Source organism: Cotesia typhae, unplaced genomic scaffold (genome assembly GCF_013202065.1).
Source record: "Cotesia typhae breed Kobodo isofemale line unplaced genomic scaffold, CoteBio_Ctyphae contig_59, whole genome shotgun sequence".
Lineage (NCBI taxonomy): Eukaryota > Metazoa > Arthropoda > Insecta > Hymenoptera > Braconidae > Cotesia > Cotesia typhae.
The window spans coordinates 2,137,366-2,159,791 of record NW_027423761.1 but is presented as its reverse complement, the minus strand read 5'-3'; the positions used below and the strand labels follow the sequence as shown (position 1 = coordinate 2,159,791).

The 22,426-nt window shown below is 33.8% G+C and overlaps 3 protein-coding genes across 3 annotated transcripts in view; all 3 read right to left on the bottom strand.

Moving 5' to 3' along the window:
- Positions 1–22,426, bottom strand: part of LOC141532260 (uncharacterized) — a 50,273-nt gene that overhangs the window by 12,601 nt on the left and 15,246 nt on the right. The window lies entirely within an intron of this gene.
- LOC141532290 (uncharacterized) lies at positions 488–1,888 on the bottom strand. The gene has a single exon (XM_074250567.1). It carries the CDS (start codon positions 1,254–1,256, stop codon positions 840–842), a length of 417 nt encoding a protein of 138 aa, XP_074106668.1. The 5' UTR covers positions 1,257–1,888; the 3' UTR covers positions 488–839.
- Positions 1,743–6,460, bottom strand: LOC141532401 (uncharacterized). Its single transcript, XM_074250731.1, has 3 exons — positions 5,116–6,460; positions 4,711–4,928; positions 1,743–1,778 (listed from the first exon to the last, which is right to left on the bottom strand). The coding sequence occupies exons 1-3, from the start codon at positions 5,492–5,494 to the stop codon at positions 1,743–1,745; spliced, it is 633 nt and encodes a 210-aa protein (XP_074106832.1). The 5' UTR covers positions 5,495–6,460.

Here is a 22,426-nt window from a genome sequence, read left to right as displayed (position 1 = left end):
TTTCACGACCAATCATTATATTATATTTTAAGTAATTATCCGGAATCACATGAAAGACTATCTCCAATGTAAAGCTATTTATACAAACGGTAGACAAAATTTGCAAGGTGCATTTGACACAATTATCTCCTATACCTCTCATTAAAACTACGTCATTGATACGTTTGCCCGAAAATTTCTTGGCAACTGACTCTTTGATTAGTGAGCACTCAGCTCCTGAATCAAAGCAAAATGGAAACGACTCACCCATATGGGTCATTGTACCCGTTGGAACATCTACGGTGCAAAAGTCCACTCGGCGTTCGATGCTTGAGTGTTGGTTACTATTGTTGTTGACGCCGGTGCTGTTGTTTTTCCTTGACGGACAGTTCGGTGCGATATGACCCTCTTTGTGGCACTTAAAACAGGTAACCTTGGTGGCGATGGATGATCGATTCCCTTCTGGGCTATGGAGATGTTTCCTCTTGTCAAGAAATAACTTTTGCGACATTCAGCTATTTTATGGCCGGGAATGCCGCAGAAAAGACATTTAATCCGTGACTCCGTAGTTTTAGAGCGTTTAGGGTCTGGATTTGACAAGTTTTCAGATGACTGAAACGGTCGCTTCTTCGCGTACGAATAAGCTCTCATTTCGTTGAGGAACTGATCTTCTGTTTTTACCTCGCTCGTAAGCGCGGTGCGTTCCACGCGGTGATCTTGAGACGTTAATCGATAGAGAACAACGCCGTTGATGATTTCCGCCATGCTTAAATTTTCCCACCTGGCTTTGAGGAGAGAGCGTAAGCGGATACCGAAAGCTCCAGTAGTCTCATCTTTTAGCGGTTGTTCGTTAAAAATTTTCATGAGTGCTGAAGCTGCGGTTTCTCTTCCCCAAAACGGGAAATAAATAGTTCCTTGAATCGGGACCAAGTTATAGTTCCTCCAACCATAACTTGAGTTAACCACTGTGCGGCGGAACCCTCTAGAGCGCTACTAAGCGCGGAAAACAATGCGCTGCCCTGCAACGGATTTTCTTCCATCATGATGGTGACAGCTGAACTCCATGCAGCCGGATCAGAGCCAGAAGTTTCTGGATTAAATCGTGGCAACGTAAATCTCCTGGTATTCGTATTAGGCTTTGGAGTGATCGACTGGATCAACTCGCGTAAAATAGCCATGTGCTCTTGCATTGATATACCAGGCGTCGATCCCACTTCTGATGTCGGATTAGCGTTGGGTTGAGATGAACTCTCGCTGCCATTATTATTGTTGGACATTTTATTGTGAATTTAATGGTACAACGTCACAGGTAATACAATTTAACAGTATGTAACTATAGTCACTTATATCAACAATCACTTATTAATAACGTACAATAACAAAGAATCACTACACTATGATTATTACTATTATTACTAGATACAAACAATTGTAGTTTGACAAACGGGGTTAATATAAACAATATCAAAGTAATTACAATATTATTAACGTTGACGTTAGGAATGATCAGAGACTTAAGTCGGAAAACGAATCCACGATCGGAAGAGCAGCAGCCCGTTCTCGTGTACTGTTCAGGAAGAACTGCCTATTACCAGAAACTGTTTTCTATCTGTAGCTCCTTCAAGTAATTACTTTTAAAATAAAAAAATACACAAGCTACGTACTGCAAATTCTAAAAATGTCTCGTCTTTTTGGTATTGCTGTCCCTTCGATCGTGGCTACGTTAGACCCGCACATGTGGTCTTTCCAACCCAAGTTGACCGTCATAAAAGGCTCCGAGAGAGTCTTACTAAACTTTCCTTAAGGGATTAAATCATAAAAATTAAAATGCTAAAGTTTATTTCTAGTTATAAACTAAAATGCTTGGGATTTTCCAACGTTCCCTTGTAAAAACCCGGCTATTGTCATCTCCGACATATATATATATATATATATCCGAACAAAAACAGTTTCACTGTAAAAAACTCGTGCCAAGTCCACGTTCATAAGACTATTAAGAAAAAAAAATTTTATTTCTTTACAAAAAGATATAAAATAAAAAATTAAAAAATCCAAGTAACCGATATGGTTGTATATGATTTTCGAAAATTAAAAAAAAATTTTTGTAAATTTAAAAATTAAAAGAAACAATTTTGGAACGTATTTAGTGTGCGTAGTTACGAAATATTTCACTTTTATGAAATTCCTAAATTGTATCTACTAGGACACTTAAAAAAAAATTGAAGTACACAATAACGCACACCAAGTACGTTCCAAAATTGTTTCTTTTAATTTTTAAATTTACAAAAATTTTTTTTTAATTTTCGAAAATCATATACAACCATATCGGTTACTTGGATTTTTTAATTTTTTATTTTATATCTTTTTGTAAAGAAATAAAATTTTTTTTTCTTAATAGTCTTATGAACGTGGACTTGGCACGATTTTTTTTACAGTGAAACTGTTTTTGTTCGGATTTCAGTTTTTTTTGTAATTATAATAAAAATTGACAATTTTAATTTAATACATTTCCGGTGGCAAACTATCCCCTTTAAGCTATAGTTCATGTAAAAGTTATTCTTGCGCCGCCTGGCGTGTGTAATTGCAAGCTGTCTAATATCTTTTTCACTGTAGTTTCCCATCTATTATAAGATTAGCATGCATCGTTATATTATTTAGTCTCTGGCCGTCCGCTTTTTACATAAGAAAAAAGTTAAAATCTAAAAATCTGGGTCGCTATAGTTTGTGCTGATTATTTTTAATAATTTTAAATAGAAATTATAAAGATAATTGATAATAATCAAGTAATACGCGTAATTAAAAGCATGAACTACTATTATAAAATATCATATAAAAAAAAAATCAAATTAAATTTGAAAAAAAACTTGTAACCTCAAAAAACGATTCTGCTTACGGTATATACACACTCGGTAGTCTGGCTTGAGAACGGAACTTGGCGCCAGATTCTACCGAATCTGTTGATATATATATATATATATATATTAGGGTGATTCAAAAAAAAAGAATATTTTTTTTTTCGTTTGGTACTCTGAAAAATAGGTTCCTAGACACCTCTAAGAAAGCCTCTCCAAGCATGAGTTCTTAATTGTAACGGGAAGGTCCTCCTTCTTACAGTTTTCGATTTTTTCTTATTATCAGATAGAAAAATTTATATCTCGCTTCCAACTACTTGAAAAAATATCTTGTTCCTTAGATTTTGTAGGAAATTGAATGCTCTACAAAAAAGGTCTCTTACGATTTTTTTCGTAAACCCAACCGTTTAAAAGATATTAACGGTTAAAGTTTGATTATTTTTGGGAAAATTTTTTATTTCTTATGAATTTTATAACTCAATGAAAAAAATCATTATGAATGATGAAACTCATAGTTTTGTAGGAAATTTACTGCTCTATAAAAATGGTCTCTTATGATTTTTCGATCAAGTTGAGCGTTTACGAGATATTCATCGTCAAACATCAATGCATATCAATTTTTCTAGTTTTTGATCAATAATTCGAAAAATTTCAATTTATTCTGTGAGTTTCAAGGAAATTTAGACAAATTTGAGTTTCTATGAATAGAAATATGTTATGAACTATTTTTTTAATTAGTTTTTTTAGTCTTGGACATGTTTGATTACATTAAAACAAAAAATTAGTGCATTTTTAAATATATAATTCAATTTAATGTGTTTCACATGTGTTTCACTTTTTTATCGAAGAATTTATTTATTTAATTATCAACTGCCATATAATTTTCAATATTTTCAACATAACGGTACACTTTTACTGTAAATAATTTCCTCTATTGCAGTTTGGATAGTTTTTTCGATGTTCTTTGATAATTTGCAATAAGTATTGGAATTGCTCTTCATTTTTGTCAAGCATTGATTATACTCACTAACTAATGCAACAGCTCGTTCTGCTGAATCATTAACAACTTTCAATTGGTTAAAGTATTCTTTATTTTCAATGTAACTGTCATTAGTAGGCCACGATTCAATATCTTTATCAAGGAAGTCATATGGTAAATCAAAGATTTTAAAGAGATTTAAAGACTTTTTAGAAACAAAGTCACTCAGACTTTTTGCGTTAATGAATTCAAATCGTTTTTATCAATTATAAATTTTTTAGCTTTAGAATCTGTACCGTTACGAGTATTAACAGCTCCAACAATATTTTTTTACTTCCAATGAAACGGTATCGTCAAATAATGATAAAATGGCAAGTTCATCACTTAAATACCATAAATGCAAAATCATTTTTTCACAAGTTGCTGAAGAAATTAATGAATTGATATTTTTGTACTCGAATAAATTTTTCAAAAACTGCAAGTCATGATTAGCAGCAGTTGTTGCAGAAATTGATGAAAACCAAGCTTTTAAATACAGTGTAACTATAAATATACAAATTTGCCGAAGACCGTCCAATTCTTTATTAGAAAGTTTAAATTCATTTCTGAATAGAAACATTTTTAAACTGTAAAGTGCCTTCGCCATCCACCTAGCATGATGAATTGCACCAGGACGTTTGAAAAAATTTCTTCTTGAGGCATTTCTCCAAGGAAAATCAACGACAATTCCAACAATTCTTTATAGTCATCTCGGGGTTGTAGTAACTATCAAAAACAATTAAAAATTTGTCAGAAACAAGAAAATTTTTTTCTTAAAATCGCAGTTAAATCATACCTGTAAGGATTGTGCAATTAAACTAGATATTTCATTTTTTTATCCAAAATGATATCAGCAACAACAGTATCTTCAATTCCAGATTTATAATTAGTTTTATTTATTTCATCCCATGATTTTTTAAATCTTCCGAACATTGGTACGTTTGGCCCAGATGACACAGGCCAATATACTTCAAATGCACTTCTCAATATGATCTCAAAAATGTGGTGACGACATGGTAACCAGATTAACTCTCTTCCCAAAGTCTTTTCAATTGCCTTACATGTACCGTTATGAATTCCTGTATAAAGAAAATAGATAACTATCGTTAAATTTAATATTTTCAACAAATTGTAGATTATATTTAAAATCCAAATGAGTAAATAATTCTCAATAATTTCAAAAGTGAAATTCAGTAAGCAATAAAAATTAAACTAGAACGTTAATAATTAAATATTTTTTAGATTAAATTATCATTGATAAGTTACCTGTATTAACTGCCGTCGTGTCAAAACACATCGCCTTAACATAATTAGTAATACCCCATTCACTCAATGTCGATAAAATGGCTAATGTTTGATTGTCTGCCGTCCCAGAATTCATTTTTGGAACCCCAAGTAATTGTTCGGTACCAAATGCAGTTAAAATAACTGGTAGCCGTTCCACAGATTTTGATCCAACAAGGTCATTCAGCATTTTTCCGTCCCAATGCACAACGTATTTATCGTGTGTCTTAAAGTTGTCATTAAGTCCTTTAGCAATGTCTTCTCTTTGAAGCATACGAGCTCGTTGAATTGAACTATAACTGAGCGTTGTATCTTCAATTTTAATACCTACTGCTAGTAAAACCGGAGCAATAATAAACATCGCATTTCTACTGCTGACATTAGCTCGGTCGAGTCCAAAAATGACTTCAGGAGTTAAGACATCAAGTTTTGCTCGTTTTGTCGGAATTGGAGGTTCATACTCTGAATCAGATCCAAAATTTGTAACTCCACTTAATGTATACGTAGAGAACGACTCTGATTTTTCACTTGGAACAATCGCATGACTGGTAGACGGTTGATCTAAGTCTGGAATAAGATCTGTTTTATAAATTAAACGAAGAAAATGTATAGAATTTATTCATTTTGATGACAAATAATTAAGAAAGGACTCCAAAAATTGTCTAGTCAAATGTCATCTAGTCATCTATGAAAAGTTACACTACTACCTGACTGTATAATAATTAAATATCTCAGATACTTATTACTCTCATCTATTCCCATCATAGTCGTGGTTAAGTTTGATACAGGTACATTATTAGAAAGAATCTCTTTATGGGTACCGAATTTTTGATCCAAATACAACTTTCTAATATTATCATCAAGCACTTTTAAGGATTTTTCGCTCACAATGTCGAATAATTGTTCAAGATCAGTCTGAAATTTCATTTCCTTTTGGTTTTGCGCTGAATTCTTTTTATCGAAATTTTTTTGTAATTTTAACCATTGACTGTGATAGCGAAGAAATTTTTGACTGCATTAGGAGCTCCACTAGTTGGAATCTGATTTTTTCTCCACAGTTCAATAACTTGGTCAACTGAATTTTTAGCACTTTGTTTGATTGAATACTTTAAAATTTTAAGTTGGTAGAAAAACACACGCATAACCTCTTTCACTTTTGGTAACTTACGTTCCGAAATTCTTTGTAGAGGTATTCCGATAAAACGTATTTCTTTATTCATTGTAGGTTAATTGATGATAAATAAATTTATGTGATGATTATAAGACTTATTTAAAATGAATTATTTTATTACGTATTCAAGATGATCAGTTTTAGGAACACTGAAAATACGGTATTAAATGGGTAGATACTGAAGATAGTTGAGAGTAAAAACATAGATGGCGTTAGTTTCAGAAGACAAACAGAAGAAGAAATGGAATTCAAAACAAAAATCCCCTCGAACGAAAATTTTATGTATGTTTTGTGAAAAACAATTTAAAAATACGCACTGAACAAATTTCATAATAATAAATGACAACGCGATTAAGATTTTAAATTATTAAAGATAAAATTAAAAAAATATTATTAGAATAAAAACTTTCAAATGAATTTTTGAACAGAAAACATCTATAGGAGTTGCTTTTATAATAAAAACTCAAATTTGTCTAAATGTCCTTGAAACTCACAGAATAAATTGAAATTTTTCGAATTATTGATCAAAAACTAGAAAAATTGATATGCATTGATGTTTGACGATGAATATCTCGTAAACGCTCAACTTGATCGAAAAATCATAAGAGACCATTTTTATAGAGCAGTAAATTTCCTACAAAACTATGAGTTTCATCATTCATAATGATTTTTTTCATTGAGTTATAAAATTCATAAGAAATAAAAAATTTTCCCAAAAATAATCAAACTTTAACCGTTAATATCTTTTAAACGGTTGGGTTTACGAAAAATCGTAAGAGACCTTTTTTGTAGAGCATTCAATTTTCTTACAAAATCTAAGGAACAAGATATTTTTTCAAGTAGTTGGAAGCGAGATATAAATTTTTCTATCTGATAATAAGAAAAAATAGAAAACTGTAAGAAGGAGGACCTTCCCGTTACAATTAAGAACTCATGCTTGGAGAGGCTTTCTTAGAGGTGTCTAGGAACCTATTTTTCAGAGTACCAAACGAAAAAAAAAATAATCTTTTTTTTTGAATCACCCTAATATATATATATATATATATATATATATATATATATTAACTTTTAATAAATATACTATTATTCTAAAAGAATATTTATTTAATGTAAAAAATATTTATTTATACACTACTGGAAAAAATTAAGGGATCAAAAAAAAATTCCAAATTTTTCGGTAGTTTTCAACAGGCCGTAACTTTGAGAGAAATGGTCGTACAGGAAATAAAAAAAAAGGAAATTGTAGCTCCAAGTGTCTAGTTTTTGGATTAGAACTTCAAAATTTTGTAGCCTCCGCGGTTTCTGAGTAATCGTAGAAAAACCAGCAACAAAAAAATTCTCAAAATTTTTTTAGTTTTTTTTTTTGGTCTACGGGCGTGGAAAAATTTTTTTAGCTTAACCACCATACGGATCGGATACTTTGTTCATTTAGCTTTAATTTCTTTTTTAAACACCCTGATACGTCCACTCCTCGCTGAGATATCGGTCTTCAAATGGAAAAGGATCTTTTTGTCTTTGATTATCGATATCTCAGCAACCAATGATCGCACAGAAAGTTAAAGGTGGGTTTCAAGAACTTGAAAGAATTCCCTTAACGACTGTCCATTGTTTTTTCGAAAAAAATTTTTTCTTTCCGTCACATGAATTTGAAAATGCAACAAAAAAGGGCTTTTAGTGGTTTTTGGAAAATCAAGCGCTGGATCGAAAATATTGAGGAAACCACTAATGTTAAGTGTGCCTTTTACAGTTCAATATGTCCACAAAAACCCTACAAAGAATCAAATTAATCCAGTCAGCCGTTTTTTTGTTTCACTTGATCGAATTTTTGAAAAATTAAAGGATCACGTTTTTGCTCTGAAAAGCTCATAATTTTTTAAAAATGAGAAAAAAATTGTTTTTTCGAGCTTTTTCCACATTTTCGTTCCAAAAGTGCTTAAATTTTCAAAAAAAAAAATTAAAAAAAAATTAAAAAAAAAAATTTTTTCGAAAAAAATTCAAAAAAAAAAAATTTTTTTTGGAAAAATTTTTTTTTTAACAAGTTAAGGAAACTCAAAAAACCATCGCCCAATGATTTTTATCACCTTTCCACCGCTGCATTCCTTGATTCTACTGATCTCCTTTTAATTAAATTAATAAAAAAAGTTAATACCCCCAATCGAATTTCGATTTTTTTCATACGCTTTTCGGAGTTTTTTTTTTCTTTTCTTTTTGTGAATCCTTAGCAAATCGCTTAGTAGTGAAGCTGGCGGGTGATAACGACATTACAGGAATCTGTTTACCAACAGAGGGTTCGTGTCCATGCTAAGTACCATTTGTCGATATGGGTGACCTGTTTTAACGACAGTTTGAGGATATGGTCGAGGTTTTGCAGGTGGCGCTGGTGGTGAATTCCGCTGCCATCTTACTGTCCGCCATTTTTAAAATTTATCCGCCATTTTGAATTGTGAATCCGTCATTTGAATCCGCCATTTTGAATCCGTCATCTGGTGGCTGCTATCAGCCATTTGAATCCGCCATCTGGTGGCTGCTATCCGCCATTTTGAATCAGATTTCCGCCATCTGGTGGCTGCTATCTGAAATCCGCCATTCTGAATCCGCCATTTTGAATTTGCTATCTGAAATCCCCCATCTGGTGACCGCTATCCGCCATTTTGAATTGTGAATTCACCATTTTGTTAAAAAATGCACCTGTGATCTAACCATCAACTATAGTTGCTTAGATCACAGGTGCATTTTATTGTTCATAATCTGAAAAGGTTTATATATTCAAACTGCATGTATGACGAGTACATGCGAGAAGATACACCATCTGGTGAGGTTTTTGTCAACCTTAGGTTTAAGCCTGTTCAAGGTCATACGCAGTTTTCTTTGTTCTCCTGCGTAGTAGATGACGTCATCAGATAGGTTTGAACCTGTTCAAGGTCGCGTAACTGCGTAGTTTTCTTTGTTCTATTTCTAACTGCGTAGTAGATGACGTTATCAGACAGGTTTAGACTTGTTTTGTGAAAGGGGTGGGGGAAATTTCCACGAACCAGATGACTCATTCTGTTCTAGAATTTTCTAACTGCACAGTAGATGACTCATTCTGTTCTAGAATTTTCTTACTGCGCAGTAGATGACGTCATCAAACCGGTTACGAGGTAGAGGAGTGGGGGTAACTACGCAGTATTTTCTGCCTATATAAGCAGCTCGCTGAGAGCGTACTTCATAAAAAACGAAGTACACGTCTCCAGTGAAGTACCAGTTGTCGACAGACAGTAGTGAAGTATTGGTGATATACATCTTCTGCCTATCAGTATTACTAATTGTAAGTATTCATTTACTGTCTAATTAAAATATGAATTGAATGAAGAATCATTTAATTAATTAAAAAATTTTTACAGCTATCAATCATGGATCTTACCAAGATAAATGAGGTTAATTGTCTTACTCGGATTCTTCCTGTTAAAAAAATGATTCATTTGGAGTTTAATCGAGAATATAAGATTAATGGTATCAAAGCTATTACAACTCAGTATGGGACTAGGATTGTTGCCAATCTAAACGGTGAATTTAACATTTATCTACCATCTAGAACTATTCAACATTTAAAAGATGATAACTTCATGAAGAGTTTGAATGAATTAATAGATTCAAACTATCTGTTTCTACGTTTCCATGGTGGAAAATATAATAAATTTGAATTTATTAATTCTAGTCTTGATGTAAAAATGACCAGTGGAATTATTTAATCAATAAAATATTCGATTTCAATATAAATAATTCATTGTTTTTATTTATAATTCCTCACATTTTTAATTTAAGATTAATATTTATAATTAAAATTCAATAAGTTATACTTAATCATAATTTTTTAAGTTACTTATCATAATGATAGTTTGAATTTCGCGCTTCTTGTACTAGAGCCATCTACTATCAGTTTATTCTTAGAGCGTGAAAGCTGTCAATTCATAAATATTAAAAAAATTTTCTAGTTATATATACATATATAGAATAATACATGACTTTTAATTTAAATAAAAGATAAATAATTATTATTACAGTTGTAGTTTATTAATTGTAGTTTATAATATTTTGTTATTAATATTATTAATATTTATTTAAATTAAAAGTTATGTATTATTTGATAAACTAATATGGGGTTGATGTGCTCTGTATCGTCAAATCCAAAAATCTTCTATATATTTTGAAAATCAATACTCAGTTTTTATTTTTAAATGGTTATATAAAATAATGCATGACTTTTAATTTAAACAAATATTAATTATAAAATTTTAGAAAACAAAAACTCATTATTTATTATCATAATTAAAAAATCAAAAACCATTACGCCATCTGTTGATAAGTATTAATATCAGTAGTGGTGTTGGAAAATTATTTGAATTTAATAACTAACAATAATTAATTCTATTCTGAATTAAATGTGTTAGGATGAAATAATAATAACAATTATAATTCATTTATTTTAGATTTATTGAGTGCTTACAAACCAATCTTTTAAATTTTTTACATTTTCCAAGGCACATAAATCAGATAAACGATCATGATAATTACAAAAATGATTGTTACAAATTTTCATACTTTTTAGAGAGGGACATTTGAAATTATCGAGATCGATTACAATTTTATTATTACAATCAATTAAATTTTGAACCCATAACTTTTTCTCGATACCTTTGACATAAATAATTTTTTTATTACAAGTTAAATAATTGAGAACTTCTTTGAGCTTGTAATATGAAGTTGTTCCAGCATTCCAACCGATTCCATGATAATTTCGGATCAGCCAGGTATTCAGACGTTGATAGTTGACTGGTAACACCTTCCAGTGATATGGCGGTTGAAATAGTGTGTATGACAACTCTTCAATATTAATAATATTATGTTGAATTGTTATTGAGGCCAACTCCTTAACAATGAAGCGATTATCAGCTCCTCTGAATCCTTGAACGTCTAGAATGATCTCCATTTTTACTGCTCTTGACAACAAAGAGTGACTGAATGATGACTCTTACAATCAATTCAACCTTTTTATAACCCGATCTCTGGATTTTACCCCCACCACTCGATAATCTTATTGGTTAATTAATAATTTGATTGGTTATTCAAACTACGTCGTAGAGTTTTAAACTGCGTAGTAGATGATGTCATCAGACAGGTTTGAACCGGTTCAAGATCTCGTAGCTGTGCAGTTTTTCTTTGTTCTATTTCTGTTAGGTAGTAGATGACGTCATCTCATTTTTACAGGTTATGTTTATGCTTTCCCGCCATTTAACTCATTTTACAGGTTATGTTTATGCTTTCCCACCATTTAACTTATGATTTCAGGTTATGTTAAACTTCTTGTGCGTCATCTATCATAACTGCGCAGTTTCTATTTTTAGATTATGAGTCATACTATTCTAGAATTTTTCCAACTGCGCAGTAGATGATGTCATTACCTTGCTATAAAAGCAGCGCGCCGCGAGCATACTTCATCAAAGTGAAGTACGAGTGAAGTACCATAGTGTTGTGTGTTAGAAAATATCAAGCTTTTGAAATCTGCTGTTCTGAAACTGTTTTCTGAAGCCTGCTACCAGCTGTTGAAATCTGCTACCTCGTGCTGGAATCTGCTACTTGAAATCTGCTGAAGAAATCTCAATCATGGCACCGTACCGTAAACATCCTGTTACCGATACAATGCATGAAATTGAGAGATCAACAACTTTCAAGCGTGTCAAAGTTGAAGATAAAACTCCAAGCCCGTTGATGTTCAAGAGGATGTGTGAACTTGAGGTGGGAAAAACTTACAAGCTAACTGGGATTAGAACGGTTATGATAGATCATGGACTCAACGTTGAAATCGATCTGGAAAACCACTTTTCAACGTTCTTTCCTGCTACCACCAACCAGAAATATCTCAACAATCCTGATATGATATTTAAAATGAAATTTTTAATCTTATGCAATACTTTAAATCGACACTACATTGGGGCCAATTATAATAAATTCAAGCTTATTAATCACTCTGGGAAATCAATTACAGAAATTGTGAGAGAATTGTGTTTTGATATGTGCACTTAACTTTTATTCTAAATAATTGTTTTATACTTAACTTTTATACTAAATAATTTTTTATACTTATTCTAGTAAGGTTTATAGTTAAAAACGCAAAATTACAAAAAAGTTTTTTCTTTATTTGCTATTTTTAATTACATTAAGTTTATTGATTAGTATAGGATCAATAATTTTATTTAATTCTTGTATTCGTCGGCGAAATCGTTGTCCGTCTCTTGCTGCTTGTTCCCATGGACCTTTCCTCGCTTGTCTGGATGCAAAGTCCCACACATACATGTAATGTATGGTGGGCTTGGGGTCAAACTGTACCATTAAGTAAGTTTTCTCACAGTGCTGCTGATGGGATTGTACTCAACTATTCGGTCGTGAATTATTGAGCAGTCAGCAGCAGTTTGATTTGGAAACTGTGCTGACGATTCAAACTCCAGACGTATATCCACAGGTCCAGACTTGATTGACTCGTTCTGCTTGGAACAGTCAATTATATACAGAGGTGCTGTACTTAGAAATTTTTTCTTAGCCAATAGCGGTTCAGCTTCTTTCCCATAGTAAGCACTTTGAAAATTTGTGTACATATCATACATCAAGGCATACTGATTATGCACAATGTTGAGGTTCAAATTTCCATATGGATAACTCTGAGAGTTCAAGAACAGCTTAATGTCTCTTATGCTGCAGTGATCAAACTCGCTTGCGTTTTGATTCGATTGATTCTTTCTTGCTGTTTGGAATCCAAGGATAACAAAACGAGGTTTCTCAAGCTGATTTGTTGTTTTGATTACCCAAATATGCTTGTTGGTAGCTGGTAGCAGTGGATACTCATACAATTCCCAAGTCCGGAAACTGATTGGAATAGCTGGATCGGAGGTTATGTAATTCAACACCTCGATTTTTTGCTTGTCAGACATTGTTATGTATGGTACAATCCACTCAATTTTTGAATCGTAATTGAAACATTTTCATTCTCAACGGTAACAACATAAGCATTTTGATCAGTATTTGATCTGATCAGTATCAATTCATGCTTGGCATTCACGATAATTCGTTGATAATCTTCAGCAAATCCAAGAATGAAACTCAGCGGTACTGAGACATCAAAGTAACCGCTATTATCAGTCAGCTTGTTGTCATCTTCATTAACAATCCAACCAGCATTTTCCAGAATATTTTGTTGTCCCGGACTCAGAGGAGCGTATCCTTTCATAACACTGGTGATACCAACATTCTTACATCTATCGATTTCTACACCATTGAGTTCATAACGTATCTCTTCAAACATATGACAAACAGCCATGTTGACCATCTTCGTAGTAGCACTTACAGCATTACCATCAGCTTTCCTCATTCTTCCATAAAAATGTAATGTGCTCTTGCTTGGGAGCAAGCACAGATCTTGATGTTGAACAGCAATCCTGATTTCATCACTGTTGTTGAATGTTGATGATGCATATGGTAAGTGTGAATGAGCTTCACAGTGTGCAATAGACTCATCGAAAATAATTGATTTTTTTATATCTAAGATTTCCGCCATGGTATCACACAAGCTAGACAACAAAAATTTATTTTTATCTTGTGAATTTTCCACGTAATTTTAGTCCTAGACTTTTTAGGAACTCTGCGTTTTGACGTGTCAACACTTTCAGAGCTCGATGATGACTGATAATCTTTGGACATCCTGCAATCCTTTTATACCCGTTACCAGTCTTTGTCTCATATACGATACCCATTACAGACTTTTTATATGCAATCTTATCGTTATAGTCTCGCCACGGAAATTTGCTATTCTCCCGTCCTGATCAACAATGCGGAGCCTCAAGTTGTGTATTGCTCGTACGGCGACTGGTAGGTAAATGATGTTTGTTGGCCCTTCCACTATCTTATATCCTGCTGGAACCCTCGGGAAAAATTCATGGATTGTGTGATTCTTCTCACCATTGATGTACGACGATCCAGTAGTTATATTGCACTCGACTCTCAGAGCATTGATTTTCAATATTTTGACTGGTAAATCAGATTTATGTGCTGTGTTAGGTTCAAGCACGCGGTTGGTAAATCCAAGTAATGATCCAATGGAATCTTCAGGCTCAAAATTTATATATTGATCACATCTTATTTCACTTCTCAACTCATTGTTGTTTGCTTTTAAAGTGAAACTTAGTTCAGGTAATGTCTTGTTTATATAAGTTTCAATATCTTTAATTTCATAACTCCCTGTTGGTATAGTTATTTCTTGAAATCTCTTGATTGTACTTCTTTTGGATCTTTTTGATGACACATAAAATTTATTAGCACCAACATCAATATTTGGTATTGAATTAAATGTCAGGAGCTTAACGAGTCCAAGTACATAATTTTTTGTTGGTGATAGCTCAATCGGCGGAAAATAATTTGCCTCCAGTATGGAGGAGTTTCCGGATAGTGTCAAGGTGAATGACTCTGCCATGACTGACGCTTGTTGTCCCGACTCACTTCAATTTATAGTTGTCCAGCCAGGAATTTTAAGCACAAATGTCCACATATGATTGTATCAAAGTCTTGATATCTTTTATGATTGTACTTTACGCTACCTACATCGAGATATTTCATCAAGTCTTGTGGGGGTTGTAGATTACCAAAACTGTCAAAGTAAATTACTTGATTATGATTCTTCTTGTATGCAACCCAGTGAGTTCCAGATCCAAGTTTATCATCTAAATTTATTATTGCTGATTCGTTTGTCTTTGGTCCAGATTTTGGTAAATCATTTCTCATAAAAACTCCTCGAAAATTTAGAATTTTAAGCAGCTTGACATATTTTAATAAGTCGATGTTAGTCAGTGCTCGATGTGGTAGCTCTACTGGTTTTTTGACTTCTTGCAGCCAGCTCCTTCTGGGTATTGTTTCAGATAAAGTCCCATACCACTGCGGTAAGGTTTGAGGTATAATCCTCTACCTACAGCTATTTCCTCCATCTTCAAGTTGTGACGCTTCTTTTCAGCTAATTGATTTTTGGCTGCGCTGGCATCGTTCACAGCTTTTGCAACACCTGCAGCTCCACCTGTTAGAGCACCAACCGCTGATAACCCTGCAAACAGGGGAATCAAGAATGGAAGTACTCCACCAATCTTTGATGGAACTGGTAGAATACGAGGCAATCGAACGTTTTTCTTCCCACCAACTTTCTTGACAGCTTTGCGGGCACCTCCAAGAGCTGTTTTAACTGGATCTCCACCACGCTGCACGGACTTTTTAGCTTCATCAACAATCTGTCTCAGAGCAACATCCTTCTTCTTGGTTGTCTTTCTTTTGACTGTCTTACGCTTCATTGTTTTTCTTTTAATTGTCTTACGCTTTGTAATAGGTTTTTCTTTTTTAAGACCCATACCGAAACGTCTTTTCAACTTCATGATTTTATTCACACTCCAAGCAGCAGCTTTTTCACCAATAGTAGCGTCCCTCGCTTGAAATCATTGCCACGCTTTCTCAGCAAGAATTTTATCAGCCTCGTGACGGGCTTCCAAATTTTCACGATTTTTAGAGTAAGCTATATCGTGTTCCTTACACGCAGAGTCCAAAGGATTTATGCCTGGATCACCTCGAGCTAACCTTTTGGCTAACTTTGTTCCTGGACCACAATACTGATATCCTGGTATGTGAAGTTCAAGTGGAAGCTTATTGATTATGTTGTTGAATAAACCTTCACCACGTCTGCTCTCAGACATGTCACATCAAAGACTGACATGCTAATCTATATAAGCTGGTATATATACCCCTTGAGCTCAGTATCTAATCAGCAGTCATGGGCAGCAAATCAAGAGCTCAGTTGCCAGTTATCAATTTTGATCAAATTGTTCAAGGGACCGGTGTGAAACTCAAACGACACGGTGCATTACTTCCCAACAGTATCCGTGCAGTGTTTTGCGGACCATCAAACTGTGGAAAGACCAACGCTCTACTGTCTCTTATTGTACATCCAAACGGTTTGAGGTTTGAGAATATATATCTTTACTCAAAGTCTCTTAACCAACCAAAGTATCAGTTCCTGGAGACGCTGCTTAAACAGATTGATGGTATTGGATTCTTCACATTCAGTGAACATGAAGCTGTAATCAAGCCTGAAGATGCTAAACCTAACTCCCTGATGATATTTGATGATGTTGCTTGTGAAAAACAAGATCACATCAAGGCTTTTTTCTGCATGGGTCGACACAAGGATGTAGACAGCTTTTATCTCTGTCAAACTTATACACGAATACCGAAGCATCTCATTAGAGATAATGCAAACTTTCTCGTGCTATTCCGTCAAGATGAAATGAATCTGAAGCATACTTATAATGATCATGTCAATACAGACATGTCGTACAACTCATTCAGAGATTTATGCTCGGCATGTTGGAATAAATATGGGTTTGTGGTAATAGATAAAAACAGTGAATTGAACAGTGGTAGGTATCGCAAAGGATTCGACTGCTTCATTAGTATAAATTGAGGTACTTTAGAGTGTGATAGTCATACATGCTGTAGACGTTAACCTGTCAACATGAAGCCTGAAGAAATATCAAAGCAGAAAGATATTCTGCATCAGATATCTCAAGCCAGTGATGCCATCCGACGGAAGCACAAGATGTTGAAGTTGGGTAAAGATACAGCTGAGAAAGCAATGGAGGAAATGTTCAAGCCTATTGTGACACCACTCCAGAGTATAGTTGAATCTTCAAAGTTGAAAGGGGAAAATATTAAAAAAGAAGAAAAACCACAGGTTGAAAAACAAGAGGTTGAAAAATCTTTATATGATGATCCAGAAGTATACAACAGTTTAATAACAGATGATGAAAGTTCATTTGATAATACAGCACTTGCTATTACTCAGCCACCACCATCAACAAGTACTCCAGCTCGTAGAAATCCTCTTCTCACTAATCATCTACAACGTTTAAGTAAAAAACATAAAGATAATGATATGAGATATGGTGTACGCAGAAAACGCGGTGAAATGCATATGGGTGATTCACCTATTTCATTTGCAAATGATACAATAACTGTCAAAGAAAAAAATTATCCAATAACTCCTGGGTTGTTGGAATTATTATTTAGAAAATCACCAGAGGATGCACTCATCACCCCAGATGATAAGAAAATGTACTTGGACATAATTCAACATACCAACGCTCATAGGAAAAATTATGACCCAAATCGTACTATTTATGACGATACAACAATCAAGTTCAATAAATACATTGCTGATTTTATCACCAAGTTCGGTAAAGGATTACCAAAATATATGATTGCAAGAAAACAGAGATTACCAATGGACTATGTTTACTGGGATGATTCAAATGAACTAGTTGATCGTTTGCGACTACTTATGGCATCTCAAGCTGCTGGAAATACAAGTCACACGAATGAAATCATATCAATTATTGAAGAGCTTAGGGAGGCTGGAGTTATATATTAAAACCTTCTGAAAAATTAAATCATTCACACGCTGACAGTCAAAATGTTCATAACCATGAGCATCGATATATTTGGACGTCCACTGGACAATAACTTAGGTCAACGAGGGCCAGCTGGTAGAGGTTTCAATGTAACTTCTGATGGAAACTATAACATTGAGAATAAAAGGCTGTGCAATCTCGGTAATCCTTCAAATGAACATGATGCGGCGACAGTGCAGTTTGTACTGAGACAGATGTCTGAACTGAATAAAAGTATAGAAAGTGAACAGAAAGAGATTATTTCACATTTACACTCTGAAATAGTAATACTGAAAGCTGCTGTGGGAAATTTGCAGACGACTATTGAGGAAGTTAAAGCAGTACTTTCCTCTCACCAAAATAATATCAAATATCTCACTGAGAAACTCAATGAACGACAAAAAGACAGTGATAGCTGAAGAGCTTCACAAACCAGCTCGCAGGAACTATAAACGTCGTCATGTTGACATCCGAGGTCTCGATGAGACTTGGCAAGCTGACTTGGTTGAGATGATTCCATATGCGACAGTTAATAAAGGATACAAGTATCTGCTTACAATCATAGACATATTTTCTAAATATGCCTGGGCAGTTCCAATTAAATGAAAAAGTGGTGGAGATGTCACTAGTGCTATGAAGTCTGTACTCCAGCAAGGTCGTGTTCCCAAGAATCTCCATGTTGATCAGGGTAAAGAGTTTTACAACAAAGAATTCAAAGATCTGATGAAGCAGCACAAGATAAATCTTTACTCAACATTCAGCAATCTCAAAGCATCCATATGTGAACGTTTCAATAGAACACTCAAGAATAAAATGTGGCGAGAATTTACAGCTCGTGGCAGCTACAAGTGGACTGATATACTTGATGACTTGGTGAATACTTACAACAACACCAAACACAGTACCATCAAAATGAAACCTGTTGATGTTACCGCTGCTCAGGAGAAACAACTATTGGAAAATATATATCAACCACTGAAAAACCAAATCGAAGCAGAAGTTCAAAGTTGGAGACAAAGTCCGAATCAGCAAGTACAAGCATGTTTTTGACAAAGGATACACGCCAAACTGGACAACAGAAATCTTCACAATCAAATCGGTGCAGAATACGAATCCAACGACGTACAAGCTCGTGGACTATCAGGATCAACCAATTGAAGGCGGATTTTACAACGAAGAACTCAGCAAAGTCAAATATCCAGATGTATATCTTGTTGAAAAAGTAATTAGAAAACGTGGAAATAAATACTATGTTAAATGGTTAGGCTTTGATACTAAACATAATAGTTGGATCAATAAATCAGATATATAAAACACAAATTATATTTACATTGTTTTTATTTACAAAACCTTAATACATAAATCCTTAAAAATATATTTACATTATTTTTACTATTACAAAACTTTTTGTCTCTTATTATTATTTTCATCATCTACAAGTTTTCTTTTCTTAAAATCTAAGGAGCCTTTATAACCCCAAGGCACAGTATCAGTGCTTGCCTCAATGAGTTGACGTTTGTCATCAGCCCAACTGAGAGCAAGTTTCTCCTGTTTTACTGTGTGCACTTGATGTTTTTTGCTTTTTATCATATACTGCTCTTTCTTTAACAGCACATTTTCAAAAAGGCATCTTTTGAAGTCATCAAATTTGATAGTCTTCAAGGCTGATCCTCTGATACCCTTTGCCCGTTTCTTAATCCTATCCTTTTCCTTCTCAGGATCATGGATTTCGAAGGCATACAATTTGACTCTGAGACCCACGAACTCGGACATGATTTTTCCATTGTTCTCATCCTTCATGAGTCCCAGAACCTTTTTGTTAACAAGGGGCATGTTGAAGACGTTGTTAGGTGGGTAATCGGAAGTATCAAACCTTGAGATATCACGTTTGATGTCTTCATAGATGTTGGGTACATTGAATTGGTAAATTAAACTGTCTGTATCGGTGTACAATAATTTAGAGGTTTTTGCATAATTTTCAAGCACATAATTATAGTGGAAGTCATAAATAAAAGTCTTGGATAAATCTAATATATTAAAGCCTACATATATTGGTTTGTTGAAGCAGACTCTAGCTTTTTTATGTTCTACTATAACCATGTCTTCATCGAAAATTGTAAGGCTGTGGAAGTTAGGTCTACATACTAAATCGGATACATTGTATCGACCTTGCCACTTCGTTCTCAAATATACATCTTTATATTTTCTTACATTTTCCATCGTCTTTCCGAAAACTGCGTTATTCATTAATTTATAAAAATTTTTTTCAAAATCATTTTTCGCTATTTTTCGACAATCAGTATTTTTATCAATATATGATTTGAGCCAGTCTGATTGTTCAAATTTCAAGACTCTGTGTATTTTCTTAAGTTCTAAGCCTAAATCTAAACATTGTTTCAAATTCTTATAATGTATTACATAATTAGTCTTATCATACAGAGTTGTTGTTAATTTTTGTTGTTTGCTGCCAGGTGGTATAAAATGTTCAGGGCAGAGAGGCAAATCTTTGTGTAGATCATGTAATTTCTCAGGATAGTGTAGGTCTACTTCAAGGATGTAGCCTACACTTTCATCATCATTGAAAAACTGATCTACATTATCTACATTTTCAACCCATTCAAATTTACCCTGGGGTAAAGACATACTCATCGCTGCGCCATACAAATTATTTACATCGTAGTACATCAGGTATGTTTCGGGGTTGTTTGAATCAAAATCTTTGCCCATATACCGATTGTTAGCTTCAGCATGTCTATTAGCACACATCGATACCCCACCACGAACACCCTTTTCAATGAAAAGAAGCATCTCAGGATCAGTTAACAGTTCAAGTTCTACTTCAGTATGCTTTAACATTGCAGAGTTTGAAAGACCTGGTGCTGTATAAAAATGTAGGGCATCTAAATTATATGTCTTAAAGCAACTGCGTCTAAAATTCTCAAAAACATCAGCCAGGAGAAGTACATCAGTCTTCAAGTACAAGTCTGAGTACTCACCTAACGTATTGATACCGAATTCATTCCAAACTACTTGAGCAAAAGCATAATCATCATCAGAAATAGTTGAGTTTGTTAATTTTGAATAAAATGATTCTTGGTCAGGTAATTGTCTCTCATCTAGTCTGTCAATGCTGTCAATGTACTCATACGGGAATACACCCTTACGTATTGCTAATTTAAATTTGTTAGGGTCAGGATAGTGTAGTCGCGTAATCTGTTTGTCTTTATCATCAAGGTATGAAGCTAATTTCTCTAAACTGGAAGCTAATTTCTCTAAACTGGAGGCCATGAATCTAAAAGAGTCAATAAATCTTAGAGAGACTGAAGTATTTTTAACTGATTTTGTGAAAGAAATGTAACGCTCTTTATTGATTGGTAATAATGAAATTTCACCCTCAAATACTGTAGGTAAGGATTTAATTATAAAGTGTGAGTCATAGCCAGATAAATTATGAAAGACAACTGGGATAATGGTAGATTTCTGATAATTAACGTTACATGATTTATGAGCTGCGTTTCTATAGTTACCCGTGAAGTGACAATGATCATAGACTTTATCTGTTGTAGAAGTGATTGGTTTTTCACAGATGTGACACTCAGTTGCCTGATTGTGTCTATCTTATTGCTCTTTCGTTAAAGGTTTCATTTTAATGGGATTCTTTAGAATTTTTTCAAAGTCCAGAGCTAATGACTCTAATTGTTTAACAAACCAGTTTATGCAATCAGGAGAACGGTTCAATTCGAATTTGGAGAGGGTGTTATCATACCTGCAATGTACATAGTAAGCAATACTGTGTGGAACATAATTATGAACTGTCTTTTCATCATCTTCTGGGGGTTCGAGTGTGCATTCTAGATCCGCGTAAACTACAAACGGTACAGTATCTTTAGATTTGAAATCTTTAAATTTTAAAATTTTATTTTTTTCACTAGGAAACTCCATACGAACTTTATTAGATTTGAAACAATCTGCTCGGTATTCTAAATAACATTTTTCTAATTTGAAATGATTCAAACAACGATCACAAAAGTACAATTTATGTCTTCCTAGAGTTATTTGACTTTTAATTAGTCCGAATAGATTATGTATCCACGCAAAGTGATAGACAGACTCAATATTATCTAAATTATTGGTATAATTTACACTTTTTTTAATCATTAATAAATGTATTGTTGGTGTTTCTGACTCGAAGTTACTTAAATATAATGGAATAATCGTACTTTTTCAGACTTTTTACCCGTGAATTCAGAATCTATACCATATACGTTAATGCTAAGATCATTCATTTTTTCAAATTTTGGTACATCATTAAGTTTAATTGGAAATTGAATACCTTCATAGTTCAATCTGATGCTGAAGTGGCAATATCTTGTAGGGCTTTCTGGAACCGATACTGGTGGATGAAAGGCAGCGTTGACACACTACAGGAAGCAGAACTCGTCATTGTTTTGGATGTTGGTAACCGCACTCTTCCTGATAATATCCCTCGGTAATTTGACGAAGGTGGAGTTTCCAACTTGGGTTGGTGCGAATCTTGACATGGTCACCATCAAGCTGTTCGGTCCAAGCAGACTCCATCCGGAACCCTCATGTTCAAATTCTTCAATTCTTT

What these genes read in the sequence shown, in the direction of transcription:
- LOC141532290 (XM_074250567.1), bottom strand. Translation starts at nt 1,256, where the DNA reads ATGTCCAACAATAATAATGGCAGCGAGAGTTCATCTCAACCCAACGCT.
- LOC141532401 (XM_074250731.1), bottom strand. Translation starts at nt 5,494, where the DNA reads ATGTTTATTATTGCTCCGGTTTTACTAGCAGTAGGTATTAAAATTGAA. An exon ending in CACGACGGCAGTTAATACAG is followed by an intron (nt 4,929 to 5,115) that starts GTAACTTATCAA and finishes TTCTTTATACAG; the next exon opens with GAATTCATAACGGTACATGT. An exon ending in AATCTGGAATTGAAGATACT is followed by an intron (nt 1,779 to 4,710) that starts GTTGTTGCTGAT and finishes TAATCCCTTAAG; the next exon opens with GAAAGTTTAGTAAGACTCTC.